Source organism: Rhyacophila brunnea, unplaced genomic scaffold, assembly GCF_057557595.1.
Source record: "Rhyacophila brunnea isolate RB1 unplaced genomic scaffold, BYU_Rbru_1.0 scaffold_2, whole genome shotgun sequence".
In the NCBI taxonomy this organism is placed as follows: Eukaryota; Metazoa; Arthropoda; class Insecta; order Trichoptera; family Rhyacophilidae; genus Rhyacophila; species Rhyacophila brunnea.
The window spans coordinates 9,607,282-9,626,196 of NW_028232859.1; the positions used below are offsets into that span (position 1 = coordinate 9,607,282).

Below are 18,915 nucleotides of genomic sequence, written 5' to 3' on the forward strand. Positions count from 1 at the left end.
TGTTCAAAGACATAGCCTATAATAAGTATCTTTAGAATCATCTTCAAATGTGTTAATCTTGCCGATTTTTTAAATAATAAAATGCCTAATTCTTGTCAAATTTGGGATCACAGAGATTATCAATATAATTTTTTATCGTGAATATTTTACAAAAATTATCTCGTAATAAATTATACTAATGGTTTCATAAATGCGTTTAAAAATTAATAACTGTAAAAAATCTTAACACCACTGCACAGTTATGTACCGAAATATGACTATATTCTAAAACATTAGAGCGAGAGGTTTAAAAGAATACTATTTTATCTAACAAAAATACTTTATGCAGTCATAAAATGTTTAAAATAACTATAAAGGAAAATAAGGCTTCAAAATTATATAAATAGATTATCTACAACGTTTAAGTAGTGTCCAGGATCATGGTTTGAAAATACAATAAAAACTCAATTTTGACCTTCGACGAGCATGTCCCCCCTTTTTAAGAATATAAATTAAATAGATTTTTTTTTCGACCATGTCCGATCCTAATAGGATCATATGGGTCTCCACAGAGTAGAGGTTTGTATTAACAGATTTTGTTTTTTACAAGAAATGGATGTCAGCCACTTGCTCAACCTATTAGGTCTATCATAACTCACACACAAATTGAAAAACAATATGTGTACTTGCCAGACCCAGGATTCGAACCAGGGACCCACGGCGTGATACTCCAACGCTTAAGCCGCGCGGCCACCGTAGACGTGTAGATATAATATAAGTAAACAGAGAATTCGGTACAGTTCGGTCATTAGGAATACAGCGGAAAACATATTTTGAAAATACCCGATATACTGGATTATTTGTTAGTTTGGGTTAGTTTAGGTTAGGTTAGGTTTGGTTAGGTTAACCTAACAAATAATCCAGTATATCGGCTATTTTCAAAATGTGTTTTCCGCTGTATTCCTCATAACCGAACTGTACCGAGAATTCTTTTGAAAACTTAGCTAATCCACATCGTAGAATTTGTATATTCTAAATGTAGCTTTATTTTTTTGTGCCGGTATTGTAATCTAGTGAATACAATTATTATTAAATAAAAAAATATATTGAGCTCACATCTTTTACGAGAGCTTTCAATGTTTTCAAAGATATAACTATATTTATTGAATCTAAAATAACAAATCAATTAATTATACAATAATGATTCTATTATATTAAAATATGAAGGAATATTATTTATGTACTGCAGAAATTTTTCACGTGTCGTCTCTCGCCTGTCATGTCAGATATATCAAAGGTAGGCAGGTAAAATTTAAATAAAGACATTTTGCAAGTTATCGAGTTTAGTAGAAAATTGGATTTGATGTTTATTTTGCTCGTAATTCATATTAATGAATGTAGCTATATTTTACACGACTGGTTATGCTAGGTACCTAATATGTATTAAACATATAGGTATAAACATCATCAAAATAAATATCAGAGAAATATGCATAGTGTAAAGCAGCATTTTTAAATATTTTTTTCGCCAAAAAATCAAAAAAAAATAAATCAGTGTGTGAAATTATTTACGCGCGTTAGAAGTTATACTTCTTTGGCGTAACAAAACAAAAACAAAACTTGTGATAAAATAGATTCTTTGACTAGCTTTTAATTATCTTGTTAAATTACACACTCAAGGAAAAGGACCGCTTATTGGAACGCCTTTGGCTTATTTCTAAACACTTATATTACTAAATTATATAATGGTTCCTCGTTGTTTTTATTTTTAAAGTACCAACTGTCACTCTGAAGTTTAATAGTTTGTTTACGTAAGGAATTGCAAATGGCCGACAGTAATAAATTCGCTGCCTAGGCAACAGAGCAATTCTAAACTATAATACTATACTGTATAATCGTCACGATTGCAGTATCATACTGTGGCGTAAAGGTAGTGCGTTCGGCTGATAACCGAACAATCGGTTGTTCGAATCCAATCGAGCTCGTTTTTTTGTGTTACATGTCACACGCCAAAAATACACTCTGATCTGATTTCTCAAACGCACTAAAATAAGTATAACTTCAAAAATTATTTACTCTACAGGACAGTGTGATAGTTTGTGTAACACGAACCATTCACAAATATTTGTAAAAAGCCCAATTAATCGAAGTATATTCAGGGTCGATAAAATAAATATTCTCAAAAAACCATTCACAAAATAAACATAACCATTTCGTCTGGTCATCCTCGAACGATGATGAATCTATTTTTCGCGCAAATAAGTCTGCGGCCCTTCCATTAGCGCGCGAAAAAAATGAGTGTATATGTTATTAAGACGGTCAATTAACGTGTCCGAGAATGAATTAAGCCAGTGTGTTCGTGAAATGACGCTATAAAGATTTTCGCGGGAAGGATTTCCTCGATCGCGCTAATCGTTTAAAATCCCGCCCACGGTTTCGATTCAGTCTCTCTCTCTCTCTCTGACTCACTATTGCTTGAACGCTTTGGGTGTCCTATCAAAGTACATTAATCCACAAGCACGTGGCTTTTTCAAGCGAGACGAGGAGAGATTTCATTTTCATCAAAAGTTCAGCGCAAACTTTACTTTGCCATTTATCGATTTTGTTTACAGTAAATACGGCATTATTTTGACTAACCAAATCATATATACAAACAAATAACTTACAGCTCTAAAAAAATAATCGTAGCTTTTAATCAAGCTTCAAAAAGACTCACCTATCGCAATGACATTAATATGGACGAAGCATCTGGAAAAAAAAAGTAAGTGTAATGTGAAATGTTCAACGAAGAACTCGTCATTTGATAAAATGTTGTACAAACTCATGTTTAACGTGCTTCGGCGCACGAATAAGTGTCCCACGATGAACTGCATACGTACAACTTACATGTAACCGAAATAATTAACATGGTTAGTAACAAGGCCTGAACAAGAACTAACCATAAGTGCTAGTGAGAAAGGATTCGGCAATCTCATCAATATGCCTCAGAGTAAGATAGAATACATATAAATAAAGGAGTTACGTTTAAGAATGTGAAGCCGGTAAATATTAGTTTGACGGATACGCTTATTAGGGCAAACACTACTGTTCGTCATATGCAAAAAAAAACGGCTTCATATACCCGGACAATACCATATCGCTTTTGCATAATTGCTCTGAGGTTGGCAACTGATATGGCATAAAATGATTCGTAACAAAACCGAATTATTCGTATCTAAAATAGCTATACCACACATTAATAATTAACAGCAAACCAATTGAACGCTTGACCCACTGTATATATTTAGGGACATAATTGATTAATGGGATCATCCTCAATAAATTAAAACAAGAATTGAGATAGCAAGGAGTGCATTCCTCAAAATAAAACGCCTCCTTAGCAATAGCGACCTCGACCCGAGACATGGTTGGCTATTATACCCATCCACTCAACATTTTTCTATGGGCGTTAAATTACTAAACAATGAATTGGTACAAAAAGTGTGTCTTATAAACGTATCCTCGAAAATTTTTGATCTGACTGTATTCCAAATACTGACGTTTTCAAATAGATGGGAAAATTTCAAACCTCATTATGGGAGAACGAAGGTACCGACAATATTGCATACATAAGGTGGCTCTCGTGGTGCAGTGAGTAAGGCGCTGGCCTTTCACCCGAGAGTTCTGGGTTCGATTCCCGGTCATGACAAATCATTTGTTTTTTTCTCAAAGCCTGGATGTTTGTGATTGTTCAAAATTACTAACAACCACCTTGTAGGAAAAAGCAAGGATATGGTTATTAATAATTATAAAAAAAAATAAAAAAATATTGCATACCTAGTTATTTATTTAAGAAAACAAAATATTGTGGACATAACAAATCTAAATTCAAGACATACAAAACATGATATTTACATTACAACAAATATTACCCTCACAAGAGAGAAGAAGATAATATAGAAAATGATAATAATAATAATAATATGGCGATAAACAACTCATTATCTGTGTCAGCAGATTGATCGGCGATATACTGTACCTACCACAATTATAAATTCTATGTGAATTTCCGTAGTGTCAAATTATTGTAAACTCAGTAAATAGCTGACGACAAAGGCTATTTCCGTGATATCTATATTTTAATTTATATTGATAGTCAGCTACTCGTATGTCCATTGACGCAAATGACAGCTGACTCGATATAAGTAGATATTATTTTGATTGTATAAATAGCGAATAATAATTCATCGGACATGTCACTTGAATAAGTACCTGGTCCGTTACTATCGCAGTCTATGTACTGTCAGTTTATTTACATTATTGTACCGATTGTACCCTTGTAATTATGTAACCATAAATAAACTCTCACTCCTCCATCATCACGAATAACCACTATCGTCTTTCATCTACAACACCATCGACCCTCACATCAACGACTCCTACAGTAATAATAATAAAAAAAACAAAACAAAATTAAAATAAAAACATACATACTTAAGTACAATTTTATACAGAAAAATAAAATTTCGAATACAAAATACATAGCACGTCACCGAAAATATCTACGTCGTTGGGGAGCGCATTGACTAGTCTTGCACCCTTCGCTAATGGTGCCTGATAGGCTTGACACGACGAAACGGTTCCAATCCAGAATAAATCATGGCTGCGACCAAGTATGTAATTGACAGGCGCATGTAAATTAGGACAGCAGGGTTGGAAACCATCCCTCGCGATAACAGGCGAAAGTGTTTCAAGAGCAGAAGACACCTACGAGATGCAAGAGAGTTGAAAAGTAGGCATGCCTTGTAGAAAGGCAGTCGGAAAATAATCATTATTTGACGAATTATCGAAAGGAAAATAGTAGTTAATTTGTACTTCATTTCTAAAGAAAGAGCAACACACGGGTTGCAGTCGGACGAGTTTAGTTTTTAGATGGGCTTAGTATTATTTTCAGAAATAGCGGACTTTTTTTCAAGAAATAATGAAGTGTTTTGTATTTTTATAGCGTGAAGCCGCTACATATGTTATCTTTATATCCATGTACAATTATATAAACTATTTAATGAATGCTTATTTCTTAATTAGATATGGATAAAATATGTATATGTGTAGCCACAAGGTACAAAATGAATTTTCGTCAATTAAAACGCATACAACGTCAATATTCTTAGCTCTAGTATCATCAAACAGTACAATAATAAATTATTACCAACTTAAATACATCAAAAACATATCGAAACTATAGTCGACAATAATCAGTAGTTATAATAGAGAAGAATCAGTCGGCAATGTCCCATTGAAGTGAACGAAATCGGTTCTGAATTCTGATGATTATTAAATTAATTATGTAGAATGGGTAAGTACTGTATATTATGTTACAACGTTTTTATTAGGTCATATTCTTAATTGTCCGGTGGTTGTTTATCCAGTACAAATCTTGCAATCGATTTTTAACTAACTTCCCGACTAGCTAGACATTTGAAACTTTTAGAATATATCAGAACACGATGCCAATGCATTTTTTTAATACTTTTAGCCATCTTTAAGTAGAATTGAATCCATTTTAAGTTAATTCTGTTTTGTATGAAAACTTATTTCAGAAGAAATCCGTAATCCAATCCACTATTATTGGTTGCTATGGGTCTGGGGCCTAGCAACTAAATTATTAATATATACGTGCATTACTATGGAAATCAATATGAAATGTCAAAATTACATTTCAATATTATTTCTATCAAGTACAAATTTTTTTGATGCTTAAGCTAGTCAAGTCAAGTTTATATAATTCAACAGAAAATTTAAAAACGTTGTATATAAAAAGTTCTTTTTATCTTGTAATTATTTTCTTTTAAACTATAGTACATATAAGAATATTTGCACCCTTATGAATAATTTTACCTAATAGTAATTATTAACGTTTTTTTATACATCTAGCATTAATAAATGTATACTGATTCTGTTTTAATGTTCTCCTGAAACGTAAGTTTTTTTAAGACTATCCATCGAAGAAACTTAAATGATTTTAATAATTAATAATAATAATTACAATTTAAAAAGAACTTTTTATATACAAGGTTTTTTAAATTTCTGTTGAATCATATAAACTTGACTAGCTTAAACGATCAAAAAAAATTGTACTTGATAGAAATAATACTGAAACGTCATTTTGACATGCCATATTGATTTCCATAGTAACGCACGTATATATTAATAATTTTGTTGCTAGGACCCCAGACCAACTAATACCGATAATGATGTCGAAATAACTTTTCATACAAAAGAGAATTAGCTGAAAATGAATTCAATTCTACTTAAAGATGGCTAAAAGTATTAAAAAAATGCATTGGTATCGTGTTTTGATATATTCTAAAAGTTTCAAATGTATAGCTAGTCGGGAAGTTAGTTAAAAAATGATTGCAACATTTGTACCGGACAAAGAACCACCGGACAGATAAGAATACGAGCTAAGGAAAACTTTGTAAAAATCTTCATTACATATAAATTAAATTCCGTAGATGACAGTTGTAAGTATTCATAAACGAGGGCATTCAATAAAAGTATATCAGTGTAATTCGCAAGTTGTAAAAATATGATCGTACTAAAATAATTATTCAGCAATTCATTTAGATTTAGATTTTCCGGTCTTATTTCCACGTTCATGACGTGGTTGTAAAAACCTCGTTGATTTTTATGACAGCACTCAAAAAAGTAGTTTGTCTTATATGTTTGAAAATGTGGATAAATATTTTTATAAGCGATTTATTTATTGCTTGTATGAATATTGAGCACTTGCTTTTTAAAACCGAGATAAACATGAATTTTTAAATTGCAGAATTTACGATCCCGGGATTATTTTTAATTTTCATTTCACCATATTGCAATCACCTTTTTAAGTAAAATAATGGAAAAAAACTACCTCTTATATGTCTAGCTATTTTACGAATATATGTAATGGAAACTCAAACAAAACAATGTTGTAAGAATAATAGAGTGCCTGAAAGCTATATAAGTGAACTTTCACATCCTGGTTGTATCAACAATAATATTATGTAGAGATTCTTCAGGTAGACGATTTCATAGCCGTATGCACTGGGAATAATTATGACGTGGTGTAATAGATTAGACCACTCAATCTTCGCAATGGTGTCAGATGAGAAACTACCAATTGAATTTACGCAGGATAATATTGAATTATACATGGGCGCAACCCTAAAAATCTAAATATTAATGTAGTCACGTGAGAGAATATGTGAAAGATATGAACTTGTATTTTCAGTAAATAACCTTACTGCAATATATTTAATATATAATATATCAGTGACGAAGGGTGGAGGTAGTCTATTCGTTTTTATTGAACTAATACTACAATTTACAGATGATGTTGATTAGTTTTTAAAAATCAATTAAACCCTACCTAAACCAAACCAAATAAATACATATTATCTCTATATTATTACTCTGAAATTATACCCATATACTATTTTGTCAATAATCAAGAAGTGTTTTCTTGAATTGTTTGTTGTTAAAAGTAAATTGTTATTATTAAAGTAGGTCGGTTAGCAAGGTCAACCATCTGTTAATTATGTATTATTAATATAAGGATTCTCGTTTCTTTTTAATTTAAATTAGTCGATCCGGTGAATTCAGTAAACTGTTTCAAACGGAAAACAACGTGGCACAGTTTTCTACCATTATTGACTTCAAACAAAATCAAAATAAACAGACGTCTTTATTGTGTTGCCAGCGGTCGACTGTTTATGAATATTGCGTTCTTATTACAAATAAAATTATTATGCACCGGCCGATGCAGCGTCTATTTCCGTCTCAAAAGCTCGCCTCAGAAAACCCATAGCTTTTAAAAGCTCGACGACAATAATATTATTGTGACGGTATAAAACCCCCTTTAAACATCTCAGTGTTACAACAGTACAGTGACCGCATTTTAATCATTTGCCATTGAAATCTCATCTGATCTCTATTGATGATTCTAAAAGGATTCATTGTGGTTGATGCACTGTATAGTATATAAAATAATTTAAAAGATGTATACGAATTCCTGTGCAGAGAGAACAATACATTACAATAAGACAAATCTCTGTACGGGAGAACGTAGACTCGGGTTACTTTCTTTTAAATTATGTTATTGTTAAATTTAAAACTAAAGTTAAATTGTTATTACAGTAATCATAAAAAGGGGAAAAGAGGGCAACGAAATAATGATTAAAATGAAATGATCTGACTTTTCATACAGTAGTATACATTAGAAAATACAAAGAATTGTGTGTTTTTGTATAAAAGCATGAAATTCTATGAATTGGTATATCCTAAAGGTAAATTATTCGGCGGCTTACGCGTCATTTTATAATTTCGTGGGTTCAAGGTTCGAATCACGGGTTTGGTAAATAGACATGTGTGTCTAACACCAATTTCTTGTAAAAACAAAAATCTGTTAATACAAACCTACACTCTGTGGAGGCCCATAGTATGATCTTATTAGGATCGGACATGGTCAAAAAAGGGTAATTTTAAATATACTGAGCCGCTTTCAAATGTACTCAGGAAGATTTGATCGATTTTCAGTTGGAACATGTGTAATTGAAAGCCCATTATATAAACCTTCTGCCCGGGCTTCTTTTACTCATAATTCTACTATGTATGATAAATTATAATGTGACATGTATAAAGTATCCAAGCTGATTAATGAAATGTTCCACTCTTCATCGTCTGTCACCAACTCCTACCACTTCCTAACTTAGATAACGTGTCTCTTTCGGCATGGTCCAAGAACCTACATTTAGTTCTCCCATGTATTTAGCCTCCAGGGTGGTTGGGTATCCTCCACCTTATCATCTCAACCCGATGAAGTCATCACAGTTTTACATGTAATGCAATATAGGTATCACTGTACAACAAAATGTCAATTTATAGCAACTAGTTATATTGTACTTTACGTGCAGTATTTTACATCGATTTAAAAAAAAAAGTACTGATGAAATAAGTAAATAAAAAAAATGCTATCAAATGTACAGAAAAAGAACGTATATTGAATTTTTTTTCTGAATACCTCCAAAAATTCTAAGGCTAGACAATAAGTTCTTCTTCTTCTTCGACCATGTCCGATCCTAATAGGATCATATGGGCCTCCACAGAGTACAGATTTGTATTAACAGATTTTGTTTGTACGAGAAATGGATGTCAGCCACTTGCTCAACCTATAAGGTCCATACCCTGACTCACACACAAATTGAAAAACAATGTGTGTACTTGCCAGACAAAAAATTCGAACCTGGGATCCACGGCGTTATAGTCTAACGCTTAAGCCACTTATTATAATAAACTCTTAAGTAAGTATCCCGCTGGTGATTATAAAATGTAAGTCAGATATTCATCGTTAACTAGGTAGTATCTGAGAATGAGTAAAGCACATGAATCATCGGTGGAAGTAACAAGGTACGGTAAGACATTCTGTTTTCCGTAGCAAATCGCACCCAGTTTTGTGTACCATTTAAATACAATACAAAATGTAGTCAACAGCGTGTGGTTACTAAATGTAACTTTAGTTAAACCTAATAATTCGTGGTGTAATAGTCCGGAGTGAGCCCTGGCTTTTTCAAGACGTTTCCCTCCGTCCGATCGTTCCTCCGCAATCCTACTCAAATCTGGGATTTCGATCGCTTGTGTATCCTGGGCCACGCCATTCAATTACCGCAACTTGGATCTCCTAACACTCCTCCGCCCAGATAGCTTCGCATCAGAAAATTTCCGGATTGGTCGACGTGGTATAGTTTCCAATTCCGATATTCTAGAAAATTTGAATTTTTATGAACCCATCAATGACATGCGTGGTTGCAGCCATGACCTATTTTGGGTGAAAGCTGTTTCCTAATGTTACGCTCACCAGGCACCAATAACGAGGGCTCTGCGGCTGGTTAATGTACTCTCAAGAGATGTAGACATTTTTAACGATGCATTATGTACCTATTCTGTTTTTTAAATTCTATTTTATTGTTTAATTAGTATTTCTTTTGGGGCGAGAGTGAAATTGAGAGATGCGTGCGCATACCGTTACAACAGTATGAAAATAGCTGCGAATATGAAGTAGCTGCGAATCAGTCAGCTCACAAACGCAAGTTTTGATAGTATAATTGTTTCATTCCTAGGCAACGAATTTATAATTGTCGGCCATTTTCAATTCCTTACGTAAACATAATATTAAACGTCAGAGTGACAGTTGTTACTTTAAATAATTACAAGATAAAAATAACTTTTTATATACAACGTTTTTAAATTTTCTATTGAACCATATAAACTTGACTTGACTAGCTTAAACGATCAAAAAAAATTGTACTAGACATTTCATATTGATTTCCATAGTAACGCACGTATATATTAATAATTTAGTTGCTAGGACCCCAGACCCCTAGCAACCAATAATGGTGTCGAAATAACTTTTCATACAAAACAGAATTAACTGAAAATGAATTCAATTCTACTTAAAGATGGCTAAAAGTATCGTATCGTATATCGTGTTCTGATATATTCTAAAAGTTTCAAATGTCTAGCTAGTCGGTAAGTTAGTTAAAAATTGCAAGATTTGTATCGTACAAATAAGAATACGAGCTAAGAAAAACGTTGTAAAATAAAAACAACGAGAAATAACAAGATAATTAAGAGCTAGTCGAGGAATCTAGGTTATCACAAGTTTTGTTTTTGTTTTGTTACGCCAAAAAGTATAACTTCTAACGCGCGTACATAAGTACACGCACCTTTTTTTTGAATTATTGTTGTTTTTTTATTTATTTCTATTCTCTAAAATTATTCTTTCTTGTTTTTTCTCTAATTGATTTACTTGTACTTTTTATTCTGAATATCATCTTGTGAACGTCTTGAATTAATAATTTGTCATGTGGTCAACGTGTCTTTTTTTAAATAAATAAATAAATAATTTTAGTCGGTAAATTTTGATAGTATGGATCATAATGCTGGTGGTAGTGACTAAACTTCTAAACTAGTACGGAGCTATATATATTAAACAACGTTAAAATCTCGTATCAAAAAAGCTCTCGTAAGCTCTACGACAGTTATTATAACGGATTACGATTCGCGAGAAAAATGAAGCGGAAAAATTAACGGCAGTCGAGTGCATTCCGTGGATTTAATGACACCATTATCGCTTCACACCACATCCTGTTTTATTATTAATAAACACTGTCACGTATACAAACTTCGGTGATAATTTGACACGGCTGCTAACTTACGGTGATCAACGGTGTAATAAAAATATTTAAAGAAGATGTTTAAAGTAAAATCTCTTTAGATGCGGTATTATAGAATCGGGCAAAGGAGATTGAAATTTGTGATGCAAATTCGTCACGAAATATTATAAAGTATTTAGGTAACATGGCGGAGGTATTTAATTCTATATATTGATAATTAATTAATTTAATTAAGTTAATTACTGAATGGCCCAAAATCCCGAAGGCTGAAATCCCGAAAAATAAAAAAATATAAACAATAATAATTCTCAACAACTACACAACCGAAAGTTTGGCATTCAGGATTTAGGCTTTCAGGATTTCGTCCGGCACCCGATTTTTGTACCATGTTCGATCATATAGTTCTCCACATTATAGAAGTTGTATTAACGGTTTTTTTTTCTAGAAATGGATGTTAGTCACTTGCGCAACCTATTAAGTTCATGCTCTGGGTCCAAACGCAGATTTAAAAACGACATGTGATTTTTCGCGAGACCCGTGATTCAAACCTTGAACCCAGGATATTATAGGCCGACACCATACAATATCTATACAGGTTTCTTCAAAGTAATCGGTTTTTGCAATACCTATCTTCAGCACCACGTTTTAAACGGTTAATTGTGTGACCGTAAAGTTGCACGTAAACAAATCGATTAACGTATTGCCATGTATTTTAATATGAAATAATCATTATATTTTATTAACAGTTTACCATATTGCATTCTAAGTATGAGCAATAATTATCACTACAATAGAAATTAACAGTGGCGTGCCGCGGCCTGTCTATAGTGGGCCTTGTTTTGGTTCATGTACCAGTATTCAATATAATTCGACATCTAATTTATGCCATTCGAGATTTCTAAGTCAGACGAGCTAACATGAGAATTGACAAAATTACAACATTGAAGTTAAGCGCCCTCCGCCGAAACCCGCCCCGCACCACACTCAGTCTTAATCGAGCGTATCGCGGGACCCTACAATTGGTGATGTGAAACATCTGAAACATATGGACTGGGAGTGTCCTGGGAGAAGATGCCCAAGACTTAGGTTACTTGGATTAGTATTTTTATTGGTTTTATTAATTACAAAAAACAAATATTTGTAACTTCGTAATGGAATAACTCTTGCTCACGTATTCTTATGACTAAATATAACGCTGTTTTGATTTAGCAACATCAAATTCTTCTACAACATGTTTTTGACGTAACAGATACCTATTTCTGCAAATTTAAGTCGCTGTAACGCTCCTTTTACATTATACGGTTTTTACCGTACGGCAAAAAATCGAACGGCGACATTCTTTTAGTGGCGTAAAGAATAGCGTGGCCCTTTTCATATTACACGGCAACGGTTAAAAACAGAAACGGCGCCGTATAGCAGCCGTCCATTGCCGCCCGGACGGCCAGCGATGACACAGTGGTACGCTTTCACATTAGATGGTTTTAAATCGTACGGTCAGCACACTACTCAACCACAAACTGAGCTTGTGACGAAAAAAAACCGTGCACACACCGTATAGTCAATAGTGTGAATACAGCGCGAACTTGTTACCGATTCGGATTTTTAGATTTTTTCCGTGCGTGTAAAACACTATAGTGTGAAATAAGGGTCAAATAAGTTAATTATATATTTTTTAAATGTTGCAAACTTTACCAATTTTTTAATTTTAAATAACTTTCAAATATAAATATCTTTTTCAAAAAATTAACATTGTATCATTATTAGTAGTTAAAATGTAGGTACCTTCATCTTTTCCATTCATTCTTCATATTTCATTCATAACATCCGTCTAAAATAATATTTTTGACCAAATCTGAAAACTGATGTAACTATTGGTGCTGTCCATTGGAAATGTCACAGTGGTAAAAATAACCGTGAAAGAGTTCCATATTATATTAGTTATATAAAAGTAAAGTGGCCTATAGTTGTAGCAGTTTGTTTTCATCACCCTTGAAAGACACGCGTTGTCGCTAAGACAAGAGCAGTTCCCTGAACATACATTGATAAAACATATAAGTTTCTCTGGTATAATCGATGTTTTACGAATGTGCTTGCATGTTATGTTATGAATACTTCAATAAAAATATTAATTCATAAAAAAATAGTTTTCAAAATGATCCTCCGGCCACATAAACGTCATTGCTAATTTTAACCGTTTTTTCGATGAAAATAAAGAAAACAAACTATTGATTTCGTGACCAATATTATTGTGTTGTTTTTTTAATCAAATATCTTGCATAATATCTTGCAATATGTTATCATAAAAAAAACAACAAGCCATAATATTAACGATGAAATCAATAGTCGTGTATATAATAAAATAACAAACGATAATTCTGCGGCCGGAAACATATTATTATCATAGCTTAAGTCAGAAACGTTTTATTTGAAAATGTTATGAAACTGAAGTTAATCTCTTAGAAACACGAGGAAGAAATACTTTGAATAGTTTGTGATAATATTAAGCCGGTTAATAATGTGATTAGTATTTAAATAAGATTCCTATTAGACTATTAGTATAATATTTTAAACACTTATCTTTCGTATAGCTTCATAATCCGTATTGTATACTTAGTTAATATTATTGATACATGCAAAATAAGACAACAAGACGTGTCCGAGAGGGAGTATTATATTAAAATATAAATGTTTTTTTTTATGTTACAATACCTGACAGTGATCAGCGACAGTTATCTTTGACGCAATTGATTCGTAAAAAGATTTTAAAGGGGGCTTCGAAAGAGTTCAACCTTATTAAATTATACCAGAATGTTAAAAAAGATGCGTATTTCTTACAAATTGTGTATAAAATATAAATAATTTGAAAACAATGATTGCATATACACACAGGAAAAAAACATTTTGTAGAAAAAAATACGACACCCGACGGGACTTGAACGTGTATCTGCTGGATTCGCGCACGTATTCTTTATCAATTAAGCTACGGGAATCTTATTGAATCACGACAGTTTTAACTAGTAGTTATTATATGAATAAATGCCTATCGAATTGCGTTATAATGTTGGCTATCGGTTTTTTATATCAAATTAACGTAGACAATCGTCATCTACAAACAATTTTCCATGTTGCATTCTATATATAAGCAATAACTAGCCGTAATATTGAAGTTTACAGGTTCGTGTCACGGTCTGCCTATAGTGGACTTGCGTCCGGCAATAAACCTGGTTCACATAATTTCACGAATTATTTTATAAACTATATCTACCAAGATACTATAATTTATTTTGCTATTCCATAAATATTCTTTGCATACAATTCTCCTCGTCCACAATGACTGAAAAATTCTACCAATGTTTGCTCAAATAATAAAAGAGTTTGGTCCTTTGTTGGCAGGCAATGTTGTTCTACACTCCTCGCTGGCTGTGGAAGTCATGGGAGGGCGGCAAGATTCGAGCGCTGATGATGGAGCTGGACGTTGGAGTCTGCTCCGAGATCGAGAAGAAGACGAAGAAGAAACTGATTCTCGACTACTTATGGGAGAACCTCAAATTTCACAATTGGTGGGCCTACAGATACTACTTCTGTGAATGCCTAGCCTTGATTAATGTTGTTGGTGAGTAATTTATGTTAGTGTGCTGTGTGGTCTGCCCAAAGATTTACTTTTTTTCTTCTTCAAAAACGACAAACCCTTTTATATCGGTTATAAAGCTACAACTGAAAAAGGGACATTAAGGGTAATGCTTCATTTAGCTGTAATTTATTTTTAACTAGCTGACCCGGCGAACTTCGTACCGCCTCAGAATCAAGAGATCTCGTGTTACCTTATTAGCTGAATTAAATTCAGTTTTTTATTAAGTTAAAATGAATTAAGTTCAATAAATGTGCAAAAATAAAATCAAAATGAAAAGTATTTTAAATACATTGAAATGAATGTAATTCACGTGGCAGCAAGGCATTTGCTTTATTGAAGCCAATCAAAATGATTCGCGTAGCATTGTTGCACTGCTTTCTGCTAAACTATTTGCTGGATGGGTTGCACTCGGGTCGATTCCCTTCATTAAACCACCTTGTGATATACGACATTTATCGTTTTGTTGTCAGGTGCGAGAACGAATAAATCGGATGGTTTGCCGACACATGAACATCTGATTTACATAAAGTTTATACCTACGATGGGCGAGCGGTAACGCGTCGGCTTATATTGTCGTGGAACCCATGTTAGAATCACAGGTCTAGCAAATTCACATGTTGTTTTTCAATGTGGACAGAATATGGACGTAATACATTGATCAAGTGGCTAACATCCATTTTTCGTAAAAGCAAAAATCTATTAAAACAATGTTTACTCTGTGGAGGCCTATATTATGATCCTCTTAGGATCGAACATGGTGATTGAAATTTAATGTGATTTAGATGGAAACCGTGTAAAATCGCAGAAGGTTACTTATGTAAATAAAACTAACCATAGTAAGAGGGCAACATCAGACCATTTGCATTTTATTTATAAATAATGTATTCAGTTTTATCAATGTACACTAATATACGTACATAATATAAAACTGACTTTTCTATAGTTCAATCGTTATCAAGTATTTAAACATAAAGAATTCGTAATGTTCCCCCTTTATTAGTTCTAATTCTTTGGGTCAGTCACTTCTAGCTTTTTTTTAATACAGAGATTCATTCGTTGCTCACATAAAGTGTTAACATCCAATACTATATTTTATTATATGTCCAATAAATTTTATGAAAATGTAGAATTTTTGTTAATATATTTACATATAATAATATTGAATTTTCGACTAAAAAAACATCTTACCTATACTGTAAAATTATATTATAGTGTAACATGTAACCTATTTTAGTCCAAAAGAAATTTTTAAGACTCCTTTACTTTCGGCTGTATTGATATTATCCGTGGCTCTATCCGACTGATTTTCTCTTAGGGATGCTTACATACTGTAGCTTAAAATTTAGAAGGGATCTTTATTTAGCTACATAGTTTTTCAGACTTACACGCAGCGTAAATGTGAACTCTGCCATTCTTGGTGGTGTTGGCTTGTGTGTCTCTGATAATTACCTTAGGAATCTAGGACATCCGTTGTTTGTTCTCCCACGGTGCAGAACTAACCTGCCATTAGTAATGCCAATTGGGAGGGCAGTAACCATGTTTAATGAAATCGCTTCGGATATTGATATATTCCACTTACGTGAGGGTGAATTTAGGTGGACATTGTTTTATAAGTTTTTAAGATAGGGTCTATCAAAGTTCACTCTGTGTGCTTCCATCTACTTTTATTTTGTTACATATTTTATTTATTTTCTTATTTTATTACTTATTCTCTGTATTTTTATTGTTTTAAATTATTAACACTTATTTAATGTCATGTCGTGAACGCTTTGAATTTATAATCTGTTATGTTCATTATATGTCAAATAAATAAATTTTATTTGATTGATTTGATTTGATTTGATTTGAATTCGTAACAATCTAGATGCCCTTTTATTTTTAAGTTATCCATTTTAATCTTCTTAAGATAATGAGTAATTATTCTGAAATTCCTTAGGTCAAATGTTCCTAATGAACAAGTTCTTCGACGGAGAGTTCATGACCTTCGGCTTGGACGTCATCGCATATATGGAGTCGGACCAGGAGGACAGGGTGGATCCTATGATCTACATTTTCCCGAGGTAACTGATATTTAACTTTAAAATTCTAGAACTCATGGGTAAACAAATCATGATGTATGTACACATATCATTTGTTTCTACATCCCCAGAAAGTTTTCATACATACCTCGGCTAACATTTTGTTGAGTTAAAAAATTATAATGCATTTAATAGCATTCGTAGTATTCCATCATTTAATATCATTCAGCTAATATATATCATTGACTACTTAAATTTTCATGTATCGTCTTGCTAATGGTTAAAATCTGACTATGGCGAAAAAGAACTTCGAGATGTGCAATTAAAAGCGATTCTTTATTTACGTCTCAATCAATTGTTTTTGACCGAAGAATCAAAAAGAATATAGGTACCTATCATTTTTTAATTTAACTTTTCGAAATGGCGATTTTCTCTGACCAAGTTACGAATTATTATTACCGACGTATTGACTAAATATAATAAGTAGTAAAAAAGCCAAACCGAAATTAAGCCTCGACATTCTTAAGAATTTTTGTGATGGAAAAAAAATATAGCAACTGATTTTATATTAAAAACTATTTATATGTTAACTAAGTAAACAGTATATCAATGAATTGATATTTTACTTGTTACTATGTAGAGAATCATGTTTTTATTATTTTTTTGAAAAAACAAAATACGACACCCAGCGAGATTTGAACCCACAACCTCAGTGATTCACACTCATGTGCTCTAACCGCTAAGCTATATGTTTCCCATCCAATTGTGACAAAGTTAACTATTGGCATTTACTATCTCACTGAAGCGCTTTCTAAATCTCGTTAAATAATAACTAAATTATGTTATTATGTATGTTGAATAAAAAATGTTACAGTCTTAAATCATATGAATTATTTGTTGAATAAAAAAAAATGTTTATTACTTATATGTTTTCCATATAACTATGTGTAAGACAAGCGTAGAATGACAGATCCAATATCAATCTTATAACATACTAGAATTTTATTTTATACTTTAAGTCAAATTAATATATTTTGTTTAATTTTTTTAATAGGATGGTAAAGTGCACCCTGTTCAACAAATTCGGCGCAAGCGGAGAAGTCGAGCGTCACGACGCACTCTGTATACTCCCACTCAATGTAGTCAACGAAAAGATCTACATCTTCCTATGGTTCTGGTTCGTAATCCTGGGCTTCCTCACCTTACTGACCCTCATATACAGGCTGGTGATCATCCTGTCTCCGAGAATGAGGGTCCACATCATGCGGATGAGGTTTCGCCTGGTGCGGAGAGACTCAGTCGACACTATAGTACGAGAAAGCAAGATCGGCGATTGGTACTTGCTGTATATGCTAGGAGAAAATCTGGACTCTGTTATATTTAGGGACATTATGCAAGAGTTTGCCACAAGACTTGGACATAGTTACCATTTTAGAGGAGTACAAGAAGCGTGACCTCGAGTCACGCTGGTGAGTGATTGATTAATTGTTATTATTTGAAGTTTTAAGGACGGGGAAAAAAAGTGTTTTAAATTGGTGAAGTGTGACGGACCAGTGAATATGCTATGAAAAGTTGTAGAAGCTAGAGAGAAAAAATATATTGTGGGTTTTACACGAAGTCGTTGAGTTATACCTATAATATGATTGTAACATAACTGAAGATTAAATAATACTTAAATCGACAGACGACAATCTAAAAAGTAATCGTAAAATCGTAAAGATTTTGAATGTAGGCAGCCAATATTAAACTTGATTGCTTGTTAAGATTTCTAATGTTATCAAAGCTCAAGTGTTGGAAAATGATAAAGAATACTCAAGCTATTATAGAATTTAGCGGCAAAGAAGTTTGAATAGAGAAATGTATTAAGTGACCAATATTTATAAAAAAAACAGGTAATAAAAGTAACGAAAAAAAATACTATAATGAAATAAATTATTAATAAATTTTTTTTTTTTGATTTAATGCTATAGTTAAATGCATACGTTCTAGATTACTGTGGATATACGTAACCTCAAATGATGTTATTCCTACAACAAACACCATTAAAGCCTTACAACTAATCAGTGGGTACATAACTAAAGCCTATACATTA

General features: G+C 32.6%; 1 protein-coding gene across 1 annotated transcript in view; it reads left to right on the plus strand.

Moving 5' to 3' along the window:
• The window catches only part of shakB (Innexin family member shaking B), a 47,959-nt gene extending 29,255 nt beyond the window's left edge, over positions 1-18,704 (plus strand). The window contains exons 2-4 of the mRNA XM_085946660.1: positions 14,568-14,787; positions 16,742-16,865; positions 17,878-18,704. Coding sequence (XP_085802786.1) covers positions 14,568-14,787; positions 16,742-16,865; positions 17,878-18,277 — 744 coding nt within the window. The 3' untranslated portion in view covers positions 18,278-18,704. The remainder of the gene's footprint in view (positions 1-14,567; positions 14,788-16,741; positions 16,866-17,877) is intronic.
• Positions 18,705-18,915: the final 211 nt, after the last annotated feature.